Below are 23,802 nucleotides of genomic sequence, written 5' to 3'. Positions count from 1 at the left end.
AATACCAAAAGAATTGGTTAGCAGGTAAGACATAGATTACCTAAAAATAGTTCCCCATGAACTCAAAAAAGATTCCCCAAAAATGAATCCATGTGTATACACAATATCAACATTTAATTTTTATTACTACATAGTGCTAATGAACTACAAGAATGATATAACTTCCTAACATTATATCTATATCTATACCTACTAATAAAGTAAGGTGCATTTCTTTGATCTTTTCATCCATTCACCATTGGTTTTTTCCTATCCTAGGTGGTACTAAATTTTTGTGCGTTCGTCTGCCTTTTTTAGACAAACTCATGAAGTTTTATTGAACCGTCACAATGTTTACATGGACGGAAGAAAGGTCACCAGGGTGGCCTAACCAAACATGATGGACAAGCGCCAGTTGTAAAGCGTGCTTCGCTAGATTATGAGCCTCGAAGTTCGAGCTCCTAAATTCATGAATGAAATTACAGCTAATAAAAGTGCTAGAATACTCTATGATTTCATGTATGATTGCACCATAACTTGCTCCAGTCTTCTGCTTGATATCCTCGATCACCACTTCGCATCTGAAGCCACATGGATGGAGTTTAAATTCAGGTCCTCTACTAGTACCATCGATTCTCGGCCAGCAAGTGGTTCTAATGTAGTAGGTCGGGTATACCCCTAACAACAATTGTCGACGCACATAGGAACATGCCATTTTTGTCTCTGCATATCGCAGCGGCTGAGCCAACTCTTGATGTACCAAACACTACTGCATCAATGTTTACCTTTGCCCATTCTCCCGGTAGCCGAAGCCAATGTGTTGGTCTTTCTGCTCTTGCATGCACCCTCGCTTCAACCAGTTTCTTCGGAATTTGGAGATCGTTCAACTGCGACTGAATGAACATATGGTTGACAAGGGACTCTGGAAAATATCATTGTAAACAACCTTTCTCCTTGCACTCCATATCGCCCAAAGGTTGATCACCATGTGTACAAATAAATCATGTGGCAGTACTTTTTTCAACGTGAATACCCAGTCCCTTGCATTGTAGTTGTCGTGCTGAATCATTTGATCAACAAGGTCTTCATCTGAAAGAGACCATGTGCTTCGGGCCATGTAACAATTGATAAGAGCATGCCTCCACGAGTCCCTGGCACCACACAGCATGCACATAGGTGATGTTGCCATATTACTGTGCTTGAGGAGGTCTACCGTTGGGATAGAGCTCCAGGCTAGAAGCCACAGAAACAATTTCACCTTCGACGGTACCTCAGTTTTCCATAATGCAATACATGCATTGCCCTCTTGGTCAGCTCCGGACGGTCCATCGTTCTCCTCGATTCAGTTCTCTCTTGTGATCTTGGTTTGCATGATCATTCTGTATGCTGACTTGACAGAAAAAGTTCCCCGCTTCTCTCCACTCCATGCCCAAAAATCAGTAACATTCCTTGTGCACAGTTGTATTGACAAAATGGCTTCAGCGCCAGTGGGTAAAAATACCGATCACACAAACTGTTCATCCCATGTTGTTGTTACTGAGTTGATTAGTATCGATACACGCATCAACCTATTGGTAATCAGCGAAGAGGTAAGCTTCATCATGTCCGGCCTAGGTAGCCGGTTATGATTTTGTGCGTCCGTCTGCTAGAAAAGAAAATTTTTCTTCGTAATTTTGTATGGGGGGCTGCGCGCGTTCTGCCCCAACAAAGAATGCCCACTTATTTATCTGCGCACACAGCTGGAAAACTGTATTTGCCGCCTGACACGGCAAATACTGAGCTTCGCAAAGGGCGCCCAAGACTGGGCTGGGCCATTTTTGTCTTTTACTGTGTTCTATTTCTACCTTTTCTCTTTCTTTTCCTTTCTTTCTCTCTCCTGTTTATTTTTTATTTTTTCTACTTTCATGTTTATTTTTAATTTTCCGTTTTTTCATGATTTATTTTTTTTTCAAAAATGTTCATAATTTTATTTTTTGTTCAATTTTTTGAAAAATGTTTAGATTTCTAAAATTGTGTTCAGGATTTGAAAAATGTTCAGGACTTTAAATTTTTGTTCTCATTCTAAAATTTATTTAAAACCCCAAAAAATGTTTGTATTTTCCAAAAAATCGAGCTTTTCACAAGTACATGCATTTAAAAAATGTTCAAAATTCCAATATATTCATGTCTTGCAAATTCAAAATAATGTTCACGTTTAAAATGCACATTTTGTAAAATTTCTCTGAATGTTCAAACCATATTTCTGCTTTAAGAAATTATTTAAAAATTCAAAAACAAAAATCATGTTTTTAATAAAAGGTTCATATTTTTAAGAAATGTTTTTTAATTTCAAAAATGATCCCATTTCAATTCTTTCATGTTAAAATGTATGGAATTTTAAAAAATTGCTCATAATATTAAAAAAAAAATCATGTTTTCAAGAATATTTGGCAATTCATAGAAAGTTCAAAAAAATGAAAAAAAATTGTTTCGAATATGATGCTGCAGTATGTTCTTAAATATCGGCGCTGGCCATTTGTTAGCATTACGCGTTGGTTCCAGTGGCTAGCAGCACGTGGTAGGTCCTTTGAGGTCATGAGTTTGATTATTCAACGCGTCATTGTTTTGGATTTTTACTTGCGCCTTAGGAGCCTTCCAGTGGGCTGGCCTAGACGCGAACCATTGTGCGTTGCACACGCTATTTGATGGAACTAGTGTCATATAGTTGCTCCCACGCAGCTGGCCCCAGAAAAAGTAAAAATATATGTATAGAGTTTGTTCCGTCCATTCCGCATGTAGGTCACAAATTTTTTCGTTTGACCCCGGGTGGGCCGAATTGACCCTACCACACATTTCTTTTTCCGTCGGATCATATTGTGCCGATGGACAAAACCAACTCAACTAGCTTGCAATTACGATAGGAGTAATCCCACCTTGGAGCTTTATACTAAATCACACCAGTTTTTATATATCCCTAGGTTGTATGGAAATAAGGTGATTGACTGAAAGTAAGGACGTTGTCTCGAGAATCATGAGCAAAACAAGGGACTCCATAAATTATTGCCGGTGGTAGTATGCATGTGCCGATAAAAAAGAATATGTTGGTTGGCTATAATTGAAAGAAATTGTGGGCACATGCCAATAAAAAGTGAATATGATGGTATAAGGGAGGGATTGACGATCCAATTGTATCCAAAGGGAGTAAATTGACGATCCAATTTGTATTTCCATCCAAAGGGAGTATATATATAGTTAGAGTCATCATGACATATATTTCCATCCAAAGGAAGTATAGTTAGATTCTTCATGACATAGTATACATGTTTCGCTAGTTAATTGACGATCCAATTTATATTTCCATCCAAAGGGAGTAAATACAGTACTAGGTGAGTATAGTTAGATTCATCATGACATATATTTTACTTATCTTGTATTGTAGATGTTGATACAATTTTCTACAAAACTGATCAATCATAGAAAAGTTTCATTAAGAAAAACGCCTTATATTACTCTTTGACGGAGGGAGCGTGCATTATTTCTAAAAAAATACTGTATGGTACGCGCATCATTTAAATGTTGTGTAACCATTATTTTTGTTTAACTCCATAATGCCGCATCACAGCTTTTATACCCGACTATAATCATTACTCAACTACAACAATACAGATACAGCCAAATAAAGACTGGTGCATTTAAAGTACAAAGTCTAATCAGCCGGCAGTTAGTAACTCAATGGAACAGAAAACAAATATGCAAATACCACTTATACTTGCGAGTGTAGAATTACATGGTGCGAGGAAAAAGAAATTACAATGCCAAGAACATGCACCTGGCTTAAAAGATCACTTATTCCTGTCCTAAATTTCAAGAGTATTGCACCGGCTGCAAGGCTTCACAACTTCTAACTCCACACTACAGGGAACTTTCCCCAAAATGTATCTTTCCACGGCCAAGAGCGCTTTGCGGGCTTCCTTCCTCATATGCTTGCTCATCGGGAGGCATCTACCATTTTCACTATCAGAGCACGAAATTTCAGGGTTCGAAGAGGTGTTCAGTGTAAGGTACTCAAGCGACTTCGCATTCTCAAGCATATGGCATGTTAACTCAACCATGCTCTTCGCTGAACAAAAGCCAATGATAAACACATCCTTTATGTTCCTATGCACGTGTCCTGGCATCTGCCTTAGATCATGCGAAGATTCTGCTAAAACCGATTCTTGCCTCACGCGATCCGCATCTACCTGCATTGCATAGATGTTAATGTCAATCATAACGGTTAAAAGACGAAGCATATACTCAAACTAATGCATGGATCCACCAGGCATATAAAAATAAATGTATACTGCTATTTTAAGGTTGAGTGTAGAATATTTATTAAAAATAGATGTTAGTAAAACATTACATAGTTTTACTAGGGGTGTATGTACAGTTTTACTACAATTTGTAGACTTACAGATAAAATGAAAGTCTCCAAGGAAGGACACGCATCGAGAAAAGAAACCAGAGACAAATAATCATAGTCTGGGTTAAAAGCCCCAATACATAGGCATTGGAGGTGGAGGAATTTGCCAGGCACCACCAGTGTATCCCTCTGCATAATAAAATGCTTCAAATTAATTGTCATAACGAAATGCAAGTTGCTACTGATTGTTGTGTAATTCTAATGTCTAAAAATGCAAACTATAAGAATATACCGCACAATACGAAGATATTTGGAGATCTTCAAGATGTGGCACCATGCGCAGAAGATCGGCCCAAGGATAAGGAACAACATCTTGGCGACCTAATAAAGCATCAATGTATAGGTTCTGCAATGAATCACCAAGTGATAGCGGTATTAGGGTACCACCATAATGAAAAATGTATAGATTAGGGGCTTTGCTCTTTATCACTTCCAGATTTCCACAATCCATGACAACCAGGTGGTTAAGCTGCTGCAACAGGCTAGGTATCTCCAAGAAAGATAATTCATTGCAGGACCTGAGTACCAGTTTCTCCAAAGCAATTGAACTGGAAAAAAGGCACCTTAACTCATCTTCTGTAATACTCACACGAAACAATTCGAGTCTAGTCAGGCTTCTTAAGTGGCCAAGTCCTGTTGTGGGGCGGAGGGCGCAATTGTAGAGATGAAGCTGCTGGATCGACTTGCCACTCCCATCTAAAAGTGAGAATGGAAAGTTGTACACATTTGTATGGGATTTTTTTCGACAAAAAGCCGCCTCAGATATCTTTCGACAAATAGTTGCATGAGATTTTTTTCGACAAAGAGCTACATAAGTTGATAAAAGCTTCATGTCAAGTTCTTCAATCCCTGGTTTGACAGCAATGTGAAGCCATCGATCGAGATCGCAAGAGTTGTTGAAAAAGGGGAAACCACATATTTCAAGCTTGAGTGCCTTAACGCCAATGCCTGAGTGGTTTTTGAGAATGTGGTCGATTTTCCTTGCAAGATCCATCGCTATTTCACATCGACATGACAATCCATCCACCCCGTCATGCAAACCCAGTGTTTCCCTAGTTAAGCTGAGATTGGGAAAATGTCTCCAGTAACTTTTAAATGTATGAGACACGCAGGCAACACGTGCAGCATCTCGCAGAGGAAGCAGAGAATATATATGATGCCATATATCCTGCATGAACATGCATTGGAGAAAAAATCATCTTAAGAATTGTATATAGGCGAATAGTTGCTTCAGTTTTGAATAGGAAAAAAAGGACCAGATGAAGTAACACTAAAAAAATCTGATCTGAACATTCAAATGTGCAAAGACCATGTAAAAGTATTCAACAACTTTAGCAGCTACAGCAAATTAAAAGTACATGACACGAACACAGATTGCGCAGCTAGAATTGATCCACCAATTTGCGCAGCTAGAACAGACACAACGATATTTTACTTGCAATACAAGTAGTATGTTGCAAATTATCAGCATTTAATGACGAACCTCTGGAAGGGGTGGTCCTGAATATCTCGATTTTTTAACACTCCCAGAATTGTCATCATGTAGGCAGGGTGAGACCTTTCTTTTGGCTACGGATGAAGTCACCAATCCATCTGCAATACACGATGCATCATTTTTAGAATAAGGGAGATGCCAATGGAAGAGAACAAGTATACCGCTCTTTTTATCTTGGGAAAACAGCCGACACAATAGAGTGCTCCCGCGCAAAAACAAAAGAAAAACATATACAGATCGACCGCAAACATGCTCTCTTGGTAAGAGATTGAACAGATTACAGATTATCGCAAAAAAGAAGAAAAAAACAACTTGGTTGCATATAGATGCCATCAGGACATGCACACAAGACATGGCAGAGTCGAATAGGCCGAGCTAGGGAGCTGAGTGGCGGGCAGCTTACTACGCCTTTTGAGTTGGCCGGCGACGCCAATCCGGCTGCATAGACATGAGCCGATTGAGTGCCAGCAACCCCATGGTGTGACGACGAACCGATTCTTTCTCTTCCCTCCCTCCCTCTCTCTCTCTCTTCCGATCGGCTGCTCTATTTATTTTCAAGGGGCAGCCTAACGAAACACGACACGGGAGGAAGCCGGACTCTGAGGCCTTGTTTGGACGTGAGGGTGGATATTTCAAGGGAAAAGATGACCAGGGTGGAATATTCTTGGTCAAATTAAAATCCCGGAGAAAATTCAGATGACCCTTTGGGCAGATGCACGCACGAGAATGAAAAGAGAGTAACGCTCACTCTCTGACCCCCGCGTCGCCCGCATCTGGCGACACGGGGGAAACCTCGACCGCCGGCGGAAGCCCCGCCCTCCACCACCTCCGCTGCTTCGCCGCTGCCGGAGGGCCGGCCGGGGAACCCGCGCCGCGCCTGGGGATGGCGGCGGCGGGGCGGTTTTTGGTCTCCCTGGCGCCGGAGGCCCCTTCCCCGCCGCCCCAGATCCGATCTGGCGCACGGCGGCCTTCCCTCCTCCAACAACTGCCCTCTCCCTTGCCTGTCCGGCGCGGCGGCGCGGCATGCCCTTGGTGCTCCTCCCCGCCCACCCTTGCCTCCTCCATCGGCGCAGCCCTTCTTCTTCGCGCTGCTGTTCATGGGGGGCGTGCGCAAGGCCCTTGGGTGGAGGTGGCCGGGCTAGCCGAGGCTTGGCCCTGCCCCGTGCAGGCCACTCTCCGTCACTGACGGCGTCTCCTCCGAGCTGCGGCGCCGACATCTGCAGGTGTGAGGTCACGGGTGTCTTCATTGGCAGCGGTAGAAGCTTCGCGGTGGATCCTTGTCGGCTTCGCTCCGGTCCCGACGGTCACGGACCTGCGTTCTCCGGTGTCCATGGCATGCCGGCGTCCTACCGGCGCGATTTTGGCCCCGGTGCTTGGGTTGCTGCGTCCTTTTCAGCTTCTCTGGCTCGCCGGTGTTCTGGCTACTCCGTCCTCGGCAGCTCGGAAGTGCGCTCCCCTTCCAGTTCCTGGCTTGCCGACGGCGCCGGTCGTCACCCCTACCCATCCGCGTTGGCTCTCTACCTTGCTGCCTTCCCGACCCCATCCTCCTACACGCCATGTCGGCTCCAAAGCTCGTGTTTTTTCGGCGGCAGATGCAGCCCCACCCCTTCCACCGTAATGAGGTGGCGATCGATCGGCGGGCGGGCTTCCTCATCTTCAGTTCCTCATCTGGTGGCTATGGGATTGCACGGACACAGGCTTGGCGAAATCCATACTCGGCTTGCCGATGCTGGCAGCGGCGACACTCGTGGGTGTCGTTTTCCTTGTTGGAGGCGCTGTCATGGCCTCTCAACGTGCCCCTCTTCGAGCTTCGGGGGAAACTCTAGGTCCGATTTGTCGGATCGGATGGCGACGGCCTCACAATGCCGTTTCCCTTCTTGAAGGCGTCATCTTGCTTGCTCGCGGTGTCCCCGGTGTTGGCTCTGAAGATGTTCGATGTTGTGCTCATCCGATCTGCCTCTCAAGTTTTAGGCTTGGTGGGTTTTGTTGTGTCTTTTCCCTGTTCGGGCTGAGCATCCCTCTCCCTGCTCTCGGTTCGTTGTATCCTCTATTGTACTCATTTTCTCTTCTTCTATCAATGAAAAGATACGCAAGCTTTGCGTATTCATGAAAAAAACTCCTTTGGGCAGATGGGAAAAGTACCGCTTCTCCCTTGGCTACTGGACGCAGCCTTCTGTAGTTCTGTTGCGCTGGAGCACCCGGATCCAGCTGCGCCCATGCAGCTCTACACGCATCAGGGCATCTCCAGCCGCGCCCCCAGGAAGGCCTCCCCAGGCGTTTTTCTTGCGCCGGCGCCGAAAAATCGGCCCAGTCGCGCCCCCAGGAGCCCGATTTTCGCCGGCCTGGGCCGAAAACAGCGCCGGCGGACCCAGGCCGAACCCGGCGCGCTGGGGGGCTCCCGGGGGCGCCGGGCGAACTTTTTTGGCGCGAAAAAGCCGCGGGCCCGCCGCGTCAGCGACACGGCTCTCTTCTCGCCCCTTCGTCGTCCTCATCGCCTCGTTTTCCGCAGCGAATCAATGCCAAAGCTGCCGCGCTGCCGCGCCGGTCAGCCTGCGCCATTGATGCCTCACGGGCGGCGCAGTGAAGGCCGGACGACACGCGTCCCTCGCCCTCCCTTGCCTGCCACGCGTACACACGGCGGCCACGCGTACAGGCGGCGTCTCGGCCTATATAAGACGCGTACCAGCGTGCTCGGCGACCACACTCTCTCACCGTCGTCGTTCCTCCCTCTCTTCTCTCTCGCCGTCGTTTCTCCCTCTCCTCTCTCTCGCCGTCTCCAGCCATGGCCGAGCGCTTCCCTGGTGACGGCGCGGCAGCGAACGGCTTCGGCCGCCGCCATCTCCACGAAGACGAGGCTCGCCTCCTTTACGAGGCCGGGTACCCGGTCCCGCCGGACATGCGGGTGCCTGGCGTGTGGAGGATCAGCACCGGCGGCGTGCCGGTGCCACCACCACCCACCGGGGCGGCGCGGCGTGCGGAGATCGCACGCATCCACGCGTCCCTGCCGCGGGCAGCGAGGGAGGGGCCACGGTACGTCCCCGCCAACCCGGGGAGGGATGCAGCAGGGACGACAGAGGCGCAGGCGGGCGCGGCGACGACGACGACGACGGCGGCGGCGACTACACGCGGTTCTACCGCCTCCTCGGCATGTAAACCGCGTGGGCGGGCGGCGAGGCGGGCGGCGAGGGGGACGGCGAGGGTAGCCCGCCGAAGTTTTTTTTTTCTTTTTTTGTAAAATATGTTTAAGTTTGAACGAACTCGCCGATGTTTGCGTTAAATTTCAGTCGTGTTTGCGCCGTATTTGAATTTTAAAAAAAACATGGGCGCCGCGACTGGGGGGCATCACGCTCCCAGTGCGCGGTTTAGCGCCAGCGCGCCCCCAGGGGGCGATTTTTAGGCGTCCTGGGGGGGCCGAACAGCTGGAGATGCCCTCAGATCGCTGGCAGCCTTGCTTGTGGCGCGACCTAGTAGGCAGGCTGCGCAGAGCTCCATGGTCGCCCGTCTAATCAGCTATGACTAGTGGAGGATCTGACGCTACGGTTGCGGTGGCCGCCGCCGGTGAGCACGACGGAGGCGGAGCCGTGAGTGCGAGATACATGCGGAGATCAAGGAAGAAAGTAGGTTCCACAGCCTTGGAGCAGCACGTGGTCAGGGAAGGGAGGCGACGGGAGCGAGCGAGGCGTGGGCGAGAGAGCTAGGTGCCGCGAGCGAGCGAGACAGGGAATTGTCTCCCGATGCCGCGAGGCGTGGATCCTATCCCGGGGATATGGCGAGGATCGGGCCGAGAAAACCTCCGAACTTCGAGGGTCCAAATGTCCACACAGCTAGCCCGGGCCAGATTTTCCGCAAGGGCTTTGCACCCGAGGAGGCCTCATTTGGTTGCAAGGTAAAAGAAAATCAGGGTAGTAAGCCCCGTGGGGGAGTTTTAGGAGTACAGAGGGATCCTCTCCCACCACGGGGCAGATTCAGCCCTATCCCCGTGCTAGTTTGGCAACACCCAATACAGGAGGCGAGGACCGGGGAAGGCACTTTGACTGACCATCACTGAAGGTGGTGGAGCCGTGGAGGTGCTGCTCTCGGTAGCTAGGAAAGGAAATCGAGAGGCGGTGCGCCGTCGTATTGAGGGTTTTCTCCCCGACCCCCCGAGGCGTGGATTATTCCCCCGTGGAAATGGGTCAGATCGGGGACGAAAACCCGTGGTCAGGGAGCAGCCAAATGGGTCGTGGGCTTACCCGGGCCTAATGTGCCCCGCGGGTCGTGCGCCCTGGTTTTCGACGGGGATCCTCACGGGATTCCGGACAACCAAACGAGGCCGGAAGGGGCCAGGATCCCAGGGGGATCCCTGGGTTACCAAATTAGGCCCAGTGACAGGCTCCTCTACCGTGCACGGTAGGGAAAATATTCTACGGGATGCCCCTGTTCACAACTACATAGGAGACGGCCGGGAAAATATGCAGTGCTAGGGTCCCTCCCGTGATACCTCATGGTGCGATTGGATCTGCGTGTAGGGATAGGTGTAGAAACAATTTGGTTTTTAATGACAAAAAATATGTCAGCACTCAGCAGCCCTGACATGATGGGCCCACCACCCAGCACATGTGACAAAAAAATGGGCAAAAACGACAAATATGACCTGCGGTCGAAATCAATTAACAAACTTTGTTGGTGAAAATTTTTCGCCCCACTGACCCTTTCATGTAACGCCCGACAGCCAGGCGCCACACTAAACTGTGCAGTGCCTGACTGACATGCGCTACACATTTGGCCAGCGTCGCACCCCAGACTGACTGAAAATTGCTAAGTCAGCATGCAACGCCTAGACGCTAGGCATTGCACTAGTGGCCGCTTCATCTTGTAGTTGCAAATGGTGAAGCCACTAGTGCAACGCCTACACATTAGGCGTTAACTCTCAGGCGTTACACACTGACTTAGCAACTTTAGTCTGGCAGCGTCGCATTCCAGACTGTCAGTTAGGCGTTGCACATTATAGTGTGGCGTCCGGCTGTCGGGCTCTATATGAAGGGATCAGTGGAGCGGAATTTTTTTGCCAACAGTTCAGTTTATGAATTGATTTCGACCACAAGTTAGAACAGTGATTTTTGCCCAAAAATATGTTTGCACCTACATGCACCTCGGGATTCACATCGGTCAGCCGTGAAGCGAACTCTTCATTATGTTCGCCTCACAACATCTTCGGCCTGCTCCCTCTGCTGTTCTTTCAGCCTTTTTCAGATGCAGACTAAGCAGGAAATCCTGATGATCCGCGATCCAAGAGGGGGGGGGGGGGGGGGGGGGGGGGGTATGCGGTCTCTTTCGGCCCCAACCTGATCGCATGGAGTGCTCTCAAGCAAGTAGCAAATGCAACTGTAGAACTTATTTCGGTATAGTCTTTGCTTCGTGAGTTACGAGTACCTCAACGACAACCATCGGTTCTTTGATGTGATAATATTGGTGCTACACACCTTTCGTCCAATCTAGTATTTCAGATCAAGTTTATCTCTTCTAAAAATCAGCTTGCGGACATCATCACCAAGCCGTTGCCATTACCCTTGTTTAAAAATTGTCGGCGCAATCTCAACTTGCGGAAGACGGTTGAAATTGAGGGAGGGTATTAGACTTGTATGTAGCTTCATATATGACTTGTAGTTGTACATGTAATCTCTTTATAAATATATAAACACCAACGCCACTAAATTTTGTTTAATAAAATAAATGTGTGCATCATGTGACGAGATTCCTACTTCGAACAAAAAAATATTTTCCTTTTTGTTTGACCATGATACCTCACAGCTTTTGTACCCAACTATAATCACTAGTCAACTAGTGCAATAGGTACAGCCCACTTAAAATACAAGCCTAATCGATCAGAACAAGAACAAAAGAAATGATGCAAATACCACTTATTCTGGCCGTGTAGAATCACGCGCGCACGCACACACAAGGTGCAAGAAAGAGAAATTACAATGGCAAAACATGCACCTGGGTTAAAAGACGGGAAGAGCACCTTATTCCTGGCCTAAATTTTAAAGAGTATTGCACCGGCTGCAAGGCTTCACAACTTCTAACTCTACGGTAGATGGAACTTTCCCCAAAATGTGTCTTTCCACGGCCAAGAGTGCTTTGCGGGCTTCCATCCTCATATACTTGTTCATTCGAAGGCATATACCATTTTCACTTTTAGAACACAAAATTTCATCATCCCCAGAGATGCTCAGTGTAAGGTACTCAAGCGACTTCACATTCTCAAGTATATGGCATGTTAGCTCAACCATGCTGTTTGCATAACAGAAGCCAATGATATGCACATCCTTTATGTTCCTATGCATGTGGCCTGGCATCTGGATTAGATTATGAGAAGAATTTCCTAAAACTGATTCTTTCCTCACGCGATCTGGCTCTACCTACATTGGATAGATGGCAATGTCAATAACAACAGTGAAAAGACAAAACATATACTTGTATTAATGCTATATAACTTAGTAAAACTGCACATAGTTTTGCTAGGGGTGTATGTACAACTTCTACTACACTCTGTAGACTTACGGACAATACAAAAGTCTCCAAGGAAGGACACGCATCGAGTAAAGAAACCAGAGACAAATAGTCATAGTCTGGGGTAAAAAACCCAATACATAGTCGTTGGAGGTGGAGAAATTTGCCAGGTACCACCAGTGTATCCATCTGCATAAAAAATGATTTAGATTAATTATCCCAGTAAAGTACAGGTTACTGCTTGTTGCGTAGTTCTGGTGTCTAATAATCCAAACTATAAGAATATACCGGATAATATGAAGATATTTCAAGAGCTTCAAGATTTGGCACCACGTGCAGAAGATCGGCACAAGCATGATGAACAACGTCCTGATCTGAAGCATCAATGTATAGGTTTTGCAATGAATCACCAAGAGATAGTCGTACTAGGGTACCACGATATCCAAAACTGTACAGATGAGGGGCTTTGCTCTTTATCACTTCCAGATTTGTACACTCCTCAACAACCAGGTGGCTAAGCCGCTGCAACAGGCTAGGTATCTCCAGGAAAAATAATTCATCGCAGGACCTGAGTGTCAGTTTCTCCAAAGCAATTGAACTGGAAAAAAGGCACCTTAACTCATTTTCTGTAATACGCACAAAAAAAAAATTTAGACTAGTCAGGCTTCTTAAGCGGCCAAGTGCAACCGTGGGACGGAGGGCACAGTTGTTGAGATAAAGCTGCTGGATCGACTTGCCACTCCCATCTAAAAGTGAGCATGGAAAGTTGTACACAGTTGCATGTGATTTTTGAGATATCTTTCGACAAAGAGCCGCATGAGATTTTTCTCGACAAAGAGATGCACGAGATTCAATAAGCCGGAGGTTAAGTTCCTCAATCCCTGGTTTGACAGCAATATGAAGCCAACGATCGAGATCACAGGAGGTGTTGAAAAAGGGGAAATCACATATTTCAAGCTTGAGTGCCTTAACGCCAATGCCTGAGTGGTTTTTTAGAATATGGTCGGTTTTCCTTGCAAGATCCATCGCTACTTCACATGGACATGACAATCCATCCACCCCGTTATCCAAACCCAGTGTTTCCCTAGTTAAGCTGAGATTGGGAAAACAACTCCAAGAACTTCTAAATGAATGAGACACGCAGGCAACACGTGCAGCATCTCGCAGAGGAAGCAGAGAATGTATATGATGCCAAATGTCCTGCATGAACAAGCATTGGTGAAAAGATCAACTTAGGGATTGTAAAGGCGAACAGTTGCTTCAATTTTGGAAAGGAAAAATAGGATCGTATGTAATAACACTAACAATAAGGTAGTTATATCTGAGCATTCAAATGTGCACAAGACCATGTAAACGAATCCAACAGCTTTAGCAGCTACGGTGAAAAACACGAACATATGCACCGCAGTGGACTACGAAGCCAACAAAAGCACAGAGGTAGCACAATCACACGGGAAGAAGTTGAAGCAACTAGTACGGGGATAGCTATAGCTAGGAAAGTAGGAAGTCTAGTCCTTATGAAGAGATAATTTTATTTAGCTAGTATTGATCCACCAATTTGCGCAGCTAGAACCGTCATAGTGATATTTTACTTGCAATATAAGTAAGTTGCTAATTATCAGCATTCTTATGGCGAACCTCTAGAAGGGGTGGTCCTGAATATCTCGATTTTTTATCAAGTCGAGAATTTTCATCATGTATGCAGGGTGAGTCCTTCCTTTTAGCCAGGGATGAAGTCACCAGTCCATCTGCGATACACGATGCATTGGTTAGACACAATAAAATTACAGGTATATTGCTCTTTTATTCTTCGGGGAAAAGAAACTGTAAACGGCAGATACAATAAATTTTGTACAGATCGACCGCCGCCCAGCCCTCTTGGTAAGACATTGAACAGATTACAGATTATTAATGGCAAACAAAGAAAAATAGAGCTTGGTTATAGGCTGTTGATGCTAAAAGAAACGTGCTGAACTAGATGTCATCAGGACATGAAGACACAACACATGGCAGAGATGAATAAACAGAACGGCCGAGCTAGGGAGGTGAGAGTCGGGCGGCTTACTGCGGCCTTGAGTTGGCCGGCGACGCCGATCGCGCTGCATAGACATGAGCCGATTGAGTGCCGGCAGCCCCATGGTACGGTGCGACGACGCCAGGCTCGAGAGCACAGATCAGGCGGAGCGATTCTCTTTCTTTCTCTCTCTCCAGGTCGGCTGCTCTATCTATTATTTTCAGTTTTGAGGCAGCAGGGAGAGCTTTATCTGAATTCGGATCCAAGAAAGAAGGCGAGGCGGAAGGGGGATCGATCGCGTCGGCACCGGCCGCGGAGGGGCAGCCTAACGAAACAAGACACCGGGGGAAGCCCGACTGACGGGACGGGACTCCACCACCGCACACACACCGTATATTCTTTGGAAAACTCTGTAAATCAACCGGCTGATCCCTTCCTCCTGTAAACCACCTCCTCCTCTCGACACGTGCTTATCAATGAAAAGTTAGCGAATCGGAATATTTTTTTTTGAGCATCAGTACAAACACAAGCGCTCATATACACGCGCATACACTCATCCCTATGAACGCACACACGCACACCCTACCCCTATGAGCACCTCGTCGTCAACCGGAACGTCTCCTCCCACTGAAAGCGCATCGTCGGAAATCCTGAAATAAATCCAGAATTAATGCGAGCACCAGGATTTGAACCCTGGTGGGTTGGGGATACCACTGTCCACCTAACCAACTCAACCACAGGTTGATTCGCAGCCAATCGGAATATGACACATGCTTTAGTAGGGGCTTTGGAGGGGTACACATTTGTGTGCAACTAGCTATTAACGCTGAGAATTCTAATTCACTTTGACATTGGCTGCATGGGCATGCATGGCCGGCACTTCCTATTGGTTTCCATGCATGGTTCGCATCCAGAGGTTGATTTGTTTACCGATTTGCTATTTTTCAGCTGACTGATTTTCAATTTGCTTTCATTCAAATTGTTGGCCGCTCGCTGAGATTCACGCTCGGTCCTGTTTGGCTTTATGCTGGTTTTCGGGCTTGTTTTTTTTTCATCGGGCGCGGTTTTCTGCTTCAGCCCGTTTGCAGCGCGCCATAGTCTTCAGCCTGTGCGTCTGAGTTTTTTGTAGGAGCTTGCAGCGTGCCATAGTCCTCCATGCCGTGGTCTTGTGTTTTTTGTTGCGGATGTAGGCCAAATCCCGCCCGGTTTGAATTTCATAGGCCATTTCCCTGGGCAGTGTTCTACTGTTGATGTGGATGTACGTGTAGACGTAAGTTCTCTGCTGTTGATGTGTAGGTAGGCGTATAGGCGTTAGTTTTCAGGGGTGGATCCCGTGGCTTGACTTCTGAAGATCGAGTTCTGGTTGTTCTGTATTGGGTTGTAGTTGTAGTTGTAGCCCCTAATTTTACTCATGTTTTTGTTCCACGCCGTTGTTTTATCCCGCTGGTTACTGAATTTCTCTGTTTGGACGTTCCCTTCTCTGTACCTACCTGAATTTTATGCTTGTTTTTTCAGTGTTCCCCCATAATAGGAGTGTATGTTACACTGAGATTTACCTAGTATTGTATGCAGTTTTGCTGTGCGATTTTTAACCCAATTAGCTGCCCCTATAGCTTCATTGTACCTCGTCCTGTGTAGCTTCACTGCAACCTCATGCTTTTCAGTGTTTTTGCCATAGTTTCAGTGTTCATTGCATGAGGATTCTTTTTTCTTGTTGATTGTTTGGTCCAGTAGCATTGGACTAGCTCTGAATTTACAGCTGGCATTGGTGTGTTAGTAGCATTGGTCCAGTAGCATTGGATTAGCTCTGAATTTACTCTGTATTTGTAACTCTGATCTACAATGTAGTTCAACTAGTTCAACTTTTGTTTCTTTAGTCTATATTGTGTCTCTGAATTTCACTGCAATGCCCCCAGTTGTGTTATGATGTATCTCTCAAATTACTCTGTAATGTGTGTCTTTATTTCACTGTAATCCACCAAGTTATTATTACGCAAATTATCTTTGAAGTACACTGTAATGCGCTAGAATTACAGTCTAATGTATCTCTAATATTTTCTGAATTTCACTGTACTGTTATCTGAATCTCTAAATTACAGTCTAATGCGCCAATTGTGTTATGTTAATTTGCGTCAGTATTTATAGTGTAAATCCCACAGTTTTTGGGTGTAAATTGTATCAGCATTTGCACTGTAATTCATGCCCTTTTTTGATTACTCTGTAATTTGCATCAGTATTATAGTGTAATCTCCTCAGTTTTTGACTGTAATTCTACATCCAGCCTTATTTGGTGTGTAATGCCCCTCCAGTGTAATTTGGACCAGTATTACGGTGTAGTTTCCCATATTCTTTCAGTGTAATTTGCCTGGATTTTATAGTGTAAGTTGGATCAGTATTATAGTGTAAGTAATGTATGTATTTTGTTTCAGTTCTTCAATGTAATTGCCCTGATTACAGTGAGCAGTTGAGTTCATGTAATTTTCTATTTTGATTCACTGTAATATCAATTCTGGGTTAATGTAATTTAAATTATAACATATGCAAATAGTTACAGTGATAGCACACAGAAACTTACACTACGGTATTATATTTTTTACTATAATTTAAACGTAAGTCTTGCATTTTCAGTTCCTTTAAGTGGTGTTCAACTGTTTAATAGTTTCGGTGTAGCACTTTCTGACTTTCCTAATTTCTATTTTCTATTCTTTTATTTTATCATGTAATCTGTTTATAGGCTTAATTTTAAGAAATTGGTAGACTCCGCAAGGTTTAGGAACAGGGTGGCCCTGTCGAATCATTTTTTGACACTGCAGATTCGTTTGACAAACCGTTCATGCCTAAGGACTTTGCTGATAATGAATAATTGATGCAGCATTGGTATTACTTTTTGTCCTTTATTTTGCTCTTTTTGCTTTACATGAACCATATAGTACCAGATTACTTACTCCTAACTATACCCTTTTTATGCTCGGGACCTATCTAAGACTGATGGAAATATTAACAAAGCTCTGTTTCACATCTACATGAATCATGTGTGTGAATTTTAATGTTGCTTATCACTCTTGTTTGATTTCTCTCTTCTCTCTGGTTAATTGAATGTTTTTTTCTCCCTTTGTATGTTTTTAACAGAGTAAGATGCTTAAAGAGAAAGATTTCATCTGTCGGAGAACGTATTGTGGTAAGCTACCCTCTCAATCCCCCTCCCCCCTGATTATTGTATCTAGTAGATATTCTGGCAGGTTTTCACTACTGTTGTCAATGCTTGCGCCCTAGGTACAGGGATGTTGTTCAGAGATATGGAATGGAGTGCCTCCTTAAGTTTGCTAAAACAGAGGTCCCTCTTACAGTATTCGGCTTGTCAAATCGATTGCTACTGATTTCGAACTTCTTTGTAACTAAATTTCCTTGTTCAATTTCTTTGGCCTGCTCCATATCTGAATCCAGTGATGTTGTATGTGCCAGTTAGAAGGATAACAATAAAGAGTACATTTAGAGTATGTAACCGCTACAATGTTTTCAGTTCTCTACCTCTTGGTGTTTGTTCTTTGCTTTACCTTATATATTACCTTTGAATGTAGGAGTTGTGTGAATGAATGTGGGCCTACATTCAGAAATGCATTTTCTTCACTTTCTAGTGATAACCTTAGCTATGTATCATCCGTTGCTCCGTATACGTGCACATTTTGGAAAAGAAACATAGGACAATTTACGGTAACATAGGACAATGTATCATCCGTTAGGTAACATCATTTTTCTAGATAGGTTTCGGGGTTTGTCCATCTAGCACTCTCTTACTGTGAGCAATTTACGGTCAGAGTGTTTCAACTGTAAAGACTGCATATCTTACTACTGTAATTCAATTGCAGATTTACAGTGTAAACTCCACTGTAAAACTGTAAATATACTGGTGTAATTCAATTGATTTACACATGTTTCTACTGCAATTTACACTGTAAATCTTTCACTATTTACACTGTAATTTTGGGTAAACTTCAGTGTAGAAAATCTATTGTAATTACACTGTAACTCTATTCTAAATTACATTGTAAATCTTCACAGTAAACACTGTATTTGCACTGTAATTTTGGTGTAAATCTACTGTAAATGACATTGTAAAGATATCTACTGTAATTACACTGTAACTCTACTCTAAATTACACTGTAATCTTCACAGTAAATATTGTATTTGCAGTGTAATTTTGGTGTAAGTCTACTGTAAATTACACTGTAAAGAAATTTACCTTAATAGCACTGTAACTCTTCTCTAAATTCTGTAGTTCATTGTCAGATTTACACTGCCATTGTGTTGTAATTACACTGTATGGAAACACTATTTAAACTGTAGATTCTACTGTTTTTAACACTGTGACTGTACTACAAGTTGATGGAGAAGTGACGCCTTTTCACGCCGGTACCTATGTTTTTTTCGTCTGGGTGTTGTATACAGTATCAGTGAACTTTTGGGACCTATTTTTTCAAGTGTTCTCATGTGTCGTGTTTGTCAGGTGTTTTTTTGGGCGTATTGAGTCTGTCCTAGCTTTTCGGTCTTTTTTGGTATCGGGTCAGGGAAAACAATTGAATGAGAGATCCGTTAGCGTACGTACAACCGCAACAATTTGATTGGCTCGAAAATTTGACTGAAATCGAATTGATTTTCAGTCGACTGTTAAATAGACAGTCCCGTTGTTTACGTCCTTCTTCCCGTTCTTTGCCTGGTTGTCATGTTTCTCTCCTGTCGGCTGGTTTGTTTATTCCTCTTCCAATGTGTTTTGTCCTTTTGCGTTTGTTCTCACTTGCATGTGGCTATTTTTTTTAAATAATACAATTTCTTTTTATTAATTTGCACAAATATTACGCTTAAAAAAAGAATTTTAGAAATAATACACCGTCAGCCCGCTGCGGACCGATTGGGCCTAGTCAGCCCACAGCAGGCCGACTGGGTGCACTCAGCCAGTAGCAGGCCGATAGCTGGCCAGCCTGCGACGTGTCGCGCGCGGATTGGGTAGGCCACGTCACGAGGGGGGAGAGAGGGAGCTGTCGGCGCGGCGGTCATGGGGAGAGCCCCTGTCAGCTTATCGCGGGCCGACCGGCCAGCTGCGGGCCGACAGGTTGTGGACCCACCTCGCGCGGCACGGCCGGCTCCCTGCGTCTTCTTCCTCCTCCCACGCGAGCGTTCTTCTTCTGTTCTTTCCTTCTCCTCTCCGTACACCAAAATGCCCCCAATTTCTACACCTAAATGAACCATTTATTTGTGGATTTGGCACCGTGAATGAATTCTACTCAGTTAGGGCAACCAAAAGAGACCTCGATCTACTGATGGGGTAGCTCATGGCGGTCGTGGTGAGCATTTAGGTGGAGTTTTTTTCCAGCTCATTGGTGGAGCTTGTTGCGGCGGTGGAGGTGGAGGTGGTGGTGGAGAAGTTGGGGCAGTGTGGTGGAGGCGGTGGAGGTGAAGCTCCGGCAGTTTGGTGGAGTTTCCCGCTCCGATTCCGGTGATTGAAGGCCGTAGTTCGTCGTTCGCACGCACGCTTCAAGGGTATATTTCAACCAACATTTTATTTTTCGTAGGTGCTCCGGTAGTATTTGTTAATATGTTTCGATGTGAATAAATTAGGTGTGTGATTATTGTTAGTTGCTCCGGTAGTATACGTAAATATATTTAGATGTTAACTAATTAGTTGTGTAAAAATTTGTAGTTGCTCCGGTAGTATTAGTTGCTCCGTTAATATTCTGTAATATATAGCTAGCTAATATATAGACATGTCTAATATTTGTTAGTGGGGGTATATTAAGTTGTTGCTTAATACTTGTATTTCGTTGTTGAAAAAAAATAGGTGAGCCGAGATGTCCGATGTAGTGAGCTTCAGATTTTGCTATGGTCCTGGTACTGTCCAAACAACTGAGATGGGAGCAGATCCGAGTGAATTTACTCACATAGATGTGCCAATGAGCGCACCTCAAACATGGTCTGTCAGTCAGTTGAAAGAATGGATTGCGGCAAGTTTAGGTCTTGATACTGAAACACACACCGTCGGTGTTCATGCATTGTGGACACTGTCAAGTTCAATAATTTACTTTTATTTGAGGCCGATAGAGCGAGACTCCGAATGGGTGCGGTGGTTACAAGGTTGTGAACGAAGGGGATGCAATCCTGTTGCTTTAGTGCTTCCCGTCGTGAAGGAGGTCACTGCACATGAAGGCGAGGGTGGCTACGATCCTGGTCATAGCAGTGTAGGGAGGCAGTTATCTATGTCAAATGCTAGAGATGATGGTTACGAACAAGGACAGAGCAGTCAGGTAGAAGGAGGAAATGCTTATGGTTATGAACCATGGGCAGAGTAGTCAGGTAGAAGGAGGAAATGCCGATGGTGATTACAATGGCGAGGTGGACACCGATGAGGTAGATGGGCACATGCAGGACCAGATGGAAGAAGAAGACACCGATGTTGAAAGGGGTCATGCCGATGATTCTGACGAGTCAGATGAAGAAGAAAATGCAGAGGAGGTCCCGAATCCTGCATCGTGGAATCATGACTTCTCATCTGCAATGACCGTGAATGATGGACATGATTCAGCCTGGCAATATCACCAGAACAATATTGTGACGGGTGCTATGTATCCGAACAAGCTAGCCCTGAAAGATGCAATAATTAACTGGGCAATGTCCACGCAAAGGGTTTTCACAGCTCAGGTGTCCAGTCAGAAATTCCTGACAATGGTATGCAAGAACGCAGATTGTCCCGCCAGGGTGCACGGCTTTCTCCCTAAGTATGGCACAAGTTGGGTGATAAGTGACTTAATTAATCACAGTTGTCTTATTCCCTGCATCCCTCAGGATCATGCCAACCTTTCATCGACGCTTATTGCTCGGTTGTTTTACGATGAGATAGTGCAGGGCAAAGCTATGGAAGTGAAGGCAGTCCAGACAAAAGTCTTCGCCAGGTTCAAGTACATAATTTCTTATGGCAAGGCTTGGAGGGCTAAGCATGCGGCGCTTGAGAGGAGATTTGGTTCTTATTTTGATGCATATGACTCTGTTGTCCAGCTCCTCCAAACCCTGCAGCAGCGGAATCCAGGCACCTATATCGATATCCAAGACATGTTCATGCCAGAATTCCCAACTGTGAGGGTGCTGCATCGTCTCTTCTTCTCTTTCGGTGTATGCATCGAAGCTTTCAGGCATTGCCGACCGGTGATATGTGTTGACGGTACTTTTCTCACAGGCAAGTACAAGGGTCAGATCCTGACAGTCAAGACGGCCAAAATCAAGTCATCCCACTCGCATTTGCTTTTGTGGAGAGTGAGAACATTGAAAGTTGGACATGGTTCTTCAGGCAGTTGAAAATATCAGTTGTGAAGGAGAAGCCCAATGTGTGCATCCTTCATGTCCGGCATGCAAGTATACTCAGTGCGATAAGGACACTGACAAACTCAGGCCCTGAGGAACAAGTTCCATGGCAGGACTTGCAGAGCCGTTGGTGCATGCGCCATCTGGGGGCTAATTTGTTCTCGCAGTTTAGAAATAAGAACCTGGTGAATCTGTTCAAAAAACTCTGCAAGCAGAACCAGTTATGGAAGTACAATTTGATACGCGACATACTTAATGTGTGCACGCGGAGACACGTGAGGGACAGGAAAGCTGCAAGAGATGCAGCGGTGAGGGCACATGTTGAAGCAGTAGCTGCACAGTTGGCAATAGGAACATCGGCCATGGAGGAGGAGCCTGTTGGGCTATGTGACCTGCCAGGCTTTGACCCACCTGGTACTAGGAGAAGGCTTGGGAGGTCGATTAAAACCTTCGAGCAGTGGATAGAGCATGAGCCTCTGGAAAGGTGGTCTTTGCTACATGACACACATGGAGCAAGGTACGGTGTCATGACAATGAACCTCGTGGAAACTTACAACTTTGTCCTCAGAGGAAACCGAGCATTGCCACTTACAGCCATCGTTGATGGTATTTTCTATGGCACCGTCAAGTATATCCGAGATAGACGTCAAAAAGCAGAGCAGCATATCTTCAACAACCCGAATACACAATACTGTGAAAGAGTCACGAAGTACATGGACAACAAGATGCAAAAAGCTAGGTCACACACTGTAGTCGCCATCGGTAATCAAGAAAGAAGGTTTGATGTCCGCTTAGCCAACAACAAATTCGGATGTGCAAATGAGTTGAGGACGCATGATGTGAAAATTGGTAATCAAGCCTGGCCAACATGTGAGTGCACATGCAACAAACCGAAATTGCTTCACCTACCTTGCTCACATGTACTTGCTGCTTGCGGGCAGCTTGGAATGGACGCAATATCGTTTGTGTCTCCATTTTTTTCTGAAAGAGTCTGTCCTCAATACCTGGACAGGTGAGCTAATGGGTTTTTGATCAATGGGTAATTTCAACAGCGTCAACCCCGCTGAAAGACGTTACATTCCAAACCCAGAGCATATGCGTACAAGTAGAGGTAGACGGGCAGTGTCAGCGCATCTGGAATGATATGGATGAATCTGAAGCAGGAGGTCCAACTAGGCAATGCATTCTATGCAATGAATTTGGCCATAGGGACACTAATTGTCCCACTTTCGTCACTGGGCATGGACAAGGCAACCGGGGAAGAAGAGGAGGTAGAGGCAGTAGAGGAGTAAGGGCGAGAGGAAGAAGCTAAGCTAGCAGTAGTATGTTCTGAATTTGTATTAAGTGTGGCACTATGTTCTGAATTTGTATTAAGTGTGGCACTATGTTCTGAATTTGTATTAAGTGTGGTACTATGTTCTGAGTTTTTATTAAGTGGCGCACTATGTTCTGAATTTGTATTAAGTGTGGCACCATGTTCTGAATTTTTATAAAGTGTGACACTATGTTATGAATTTGTATTTAGTGTGGCGCTATGTTCTGAATTTTTATTAAGTGTGGCACTATGTTCTGATTTTTTATGTGCAGGAATGTCGGGAATGTGGTTGCTGAATGGGGACATTAATAGGGGTCATCGTGGTGCGATATGGTATGAGCGCAAGCTTGAGCCTCTGGTCACTCGCACTCCTAAGGAAAACTGGATGATACACTCAGGATGGCTTCAACGGTACATGCTTTATTAATTTGCACACTGACATGCATATTAATGGGAGACACTAACTGAAATGTTCTCTGATGAAGGTTGAAATGGACCGGCCTTTTACCTTTCGCGCGTCTGGTTGAGTCTATCCCGGGTGAGAGACGCATCGCCATCGACGGGTCCTTGCTGAGCTGCTTAGTGGACCGTTGGAGGCCAGAGACCCACACGTTTCACTTCCGATGGAGAGAGATGGCTCCTACTCTGGAGGATGTGTCACTTTTGCTCGGACTACCGTTGGCAGGTCATGCCATAGGACTGTTGGACGCACCGGCTG

At 45.4% G+C, this 23,802-nt stretch overlaps 2 protein-coding genes across 2 annotated transcripts; both read right to left on the bottom strand.

The window, feature by feature from the left end:
- Positions 1 to 3,788: 3,788 nt before the first annotated feature.
- Positions 3,789 to 6,490, bottom strand: LOC123107300 (uncharacterized). Its single transcript, XM_044529286.1, has 5 exons — positions 6,319 to 6,490; positions 5,904 to 6,013; positions 4,653 to 5,588; positions 4,412 to 4,549; positions 3,789 to 4,199 (listed from the first exon to the last, which is right to left on the bottom strand). The coding sequence occupies exons 3-5, from the start codon at positions 5,412 to 5,414 to the stop codon at positions 3,816 to 3,818; spliced, it is 1,284 nt and encodes a 427-aa protein (XP_044385221.1). The 5' UTR covers positions 5,415 to 5,588; positions 5,904 to 6,013; positions 6,319 to 6,490; the 3' UTR covers positions 3,789 to 3,815.
- A 5,177-nt stretch (positions 6,491 to 11,667) lies between these two features.
- On the bottom strand, positions 11,668 to 14,854 carry LOC123107298 (uncharacterized). The gene is made up of 5 exons (XM_044529285.1): positions 14,473 to 14,854; positions 14,046 to 14,155; positions 12,696 to 13,607; positions 12,459 to 12,596; positions 11,668 to 12,316 (listed from the first exon to the last, which is right to left on the bottom strand). The coding sequence occupies exons 1-5, from the start codon at positions 14,543 to 14,545 to the stop codon at positions 11,939 to 11,941; spliced, it is 1,611 nt and encodes a 536-aa protein (XP_044385220.1). The 5' UTR covers positions 14,546 to 14,854; the 3' UTR covers positions 11,668 to 11,938.
- Positions 14,855 to 23,802: the final 8,948 nt, after the last annotated feature.

This window comes from Triticum aestivum, chromosome 5A (assembly GCF_018294505.1).
Source record: "Triticum aestivum cultivar Chinese Spring chromosome 5A, IWGSC CS RefSeq v2.1, whole genome shotgun sequence".
Lineage (NCBI taxonomy): Eukaryota > Viridiplantae > Streptophyta > Magnoliopsida > Poales > Poaceae > Triticum > Triticum aestivum.
The sequence above is the reverse complement of the archived record's forward strand: the minus strand, read 5'-3'. Positions and strand labels throughout refer to the sequence as shown.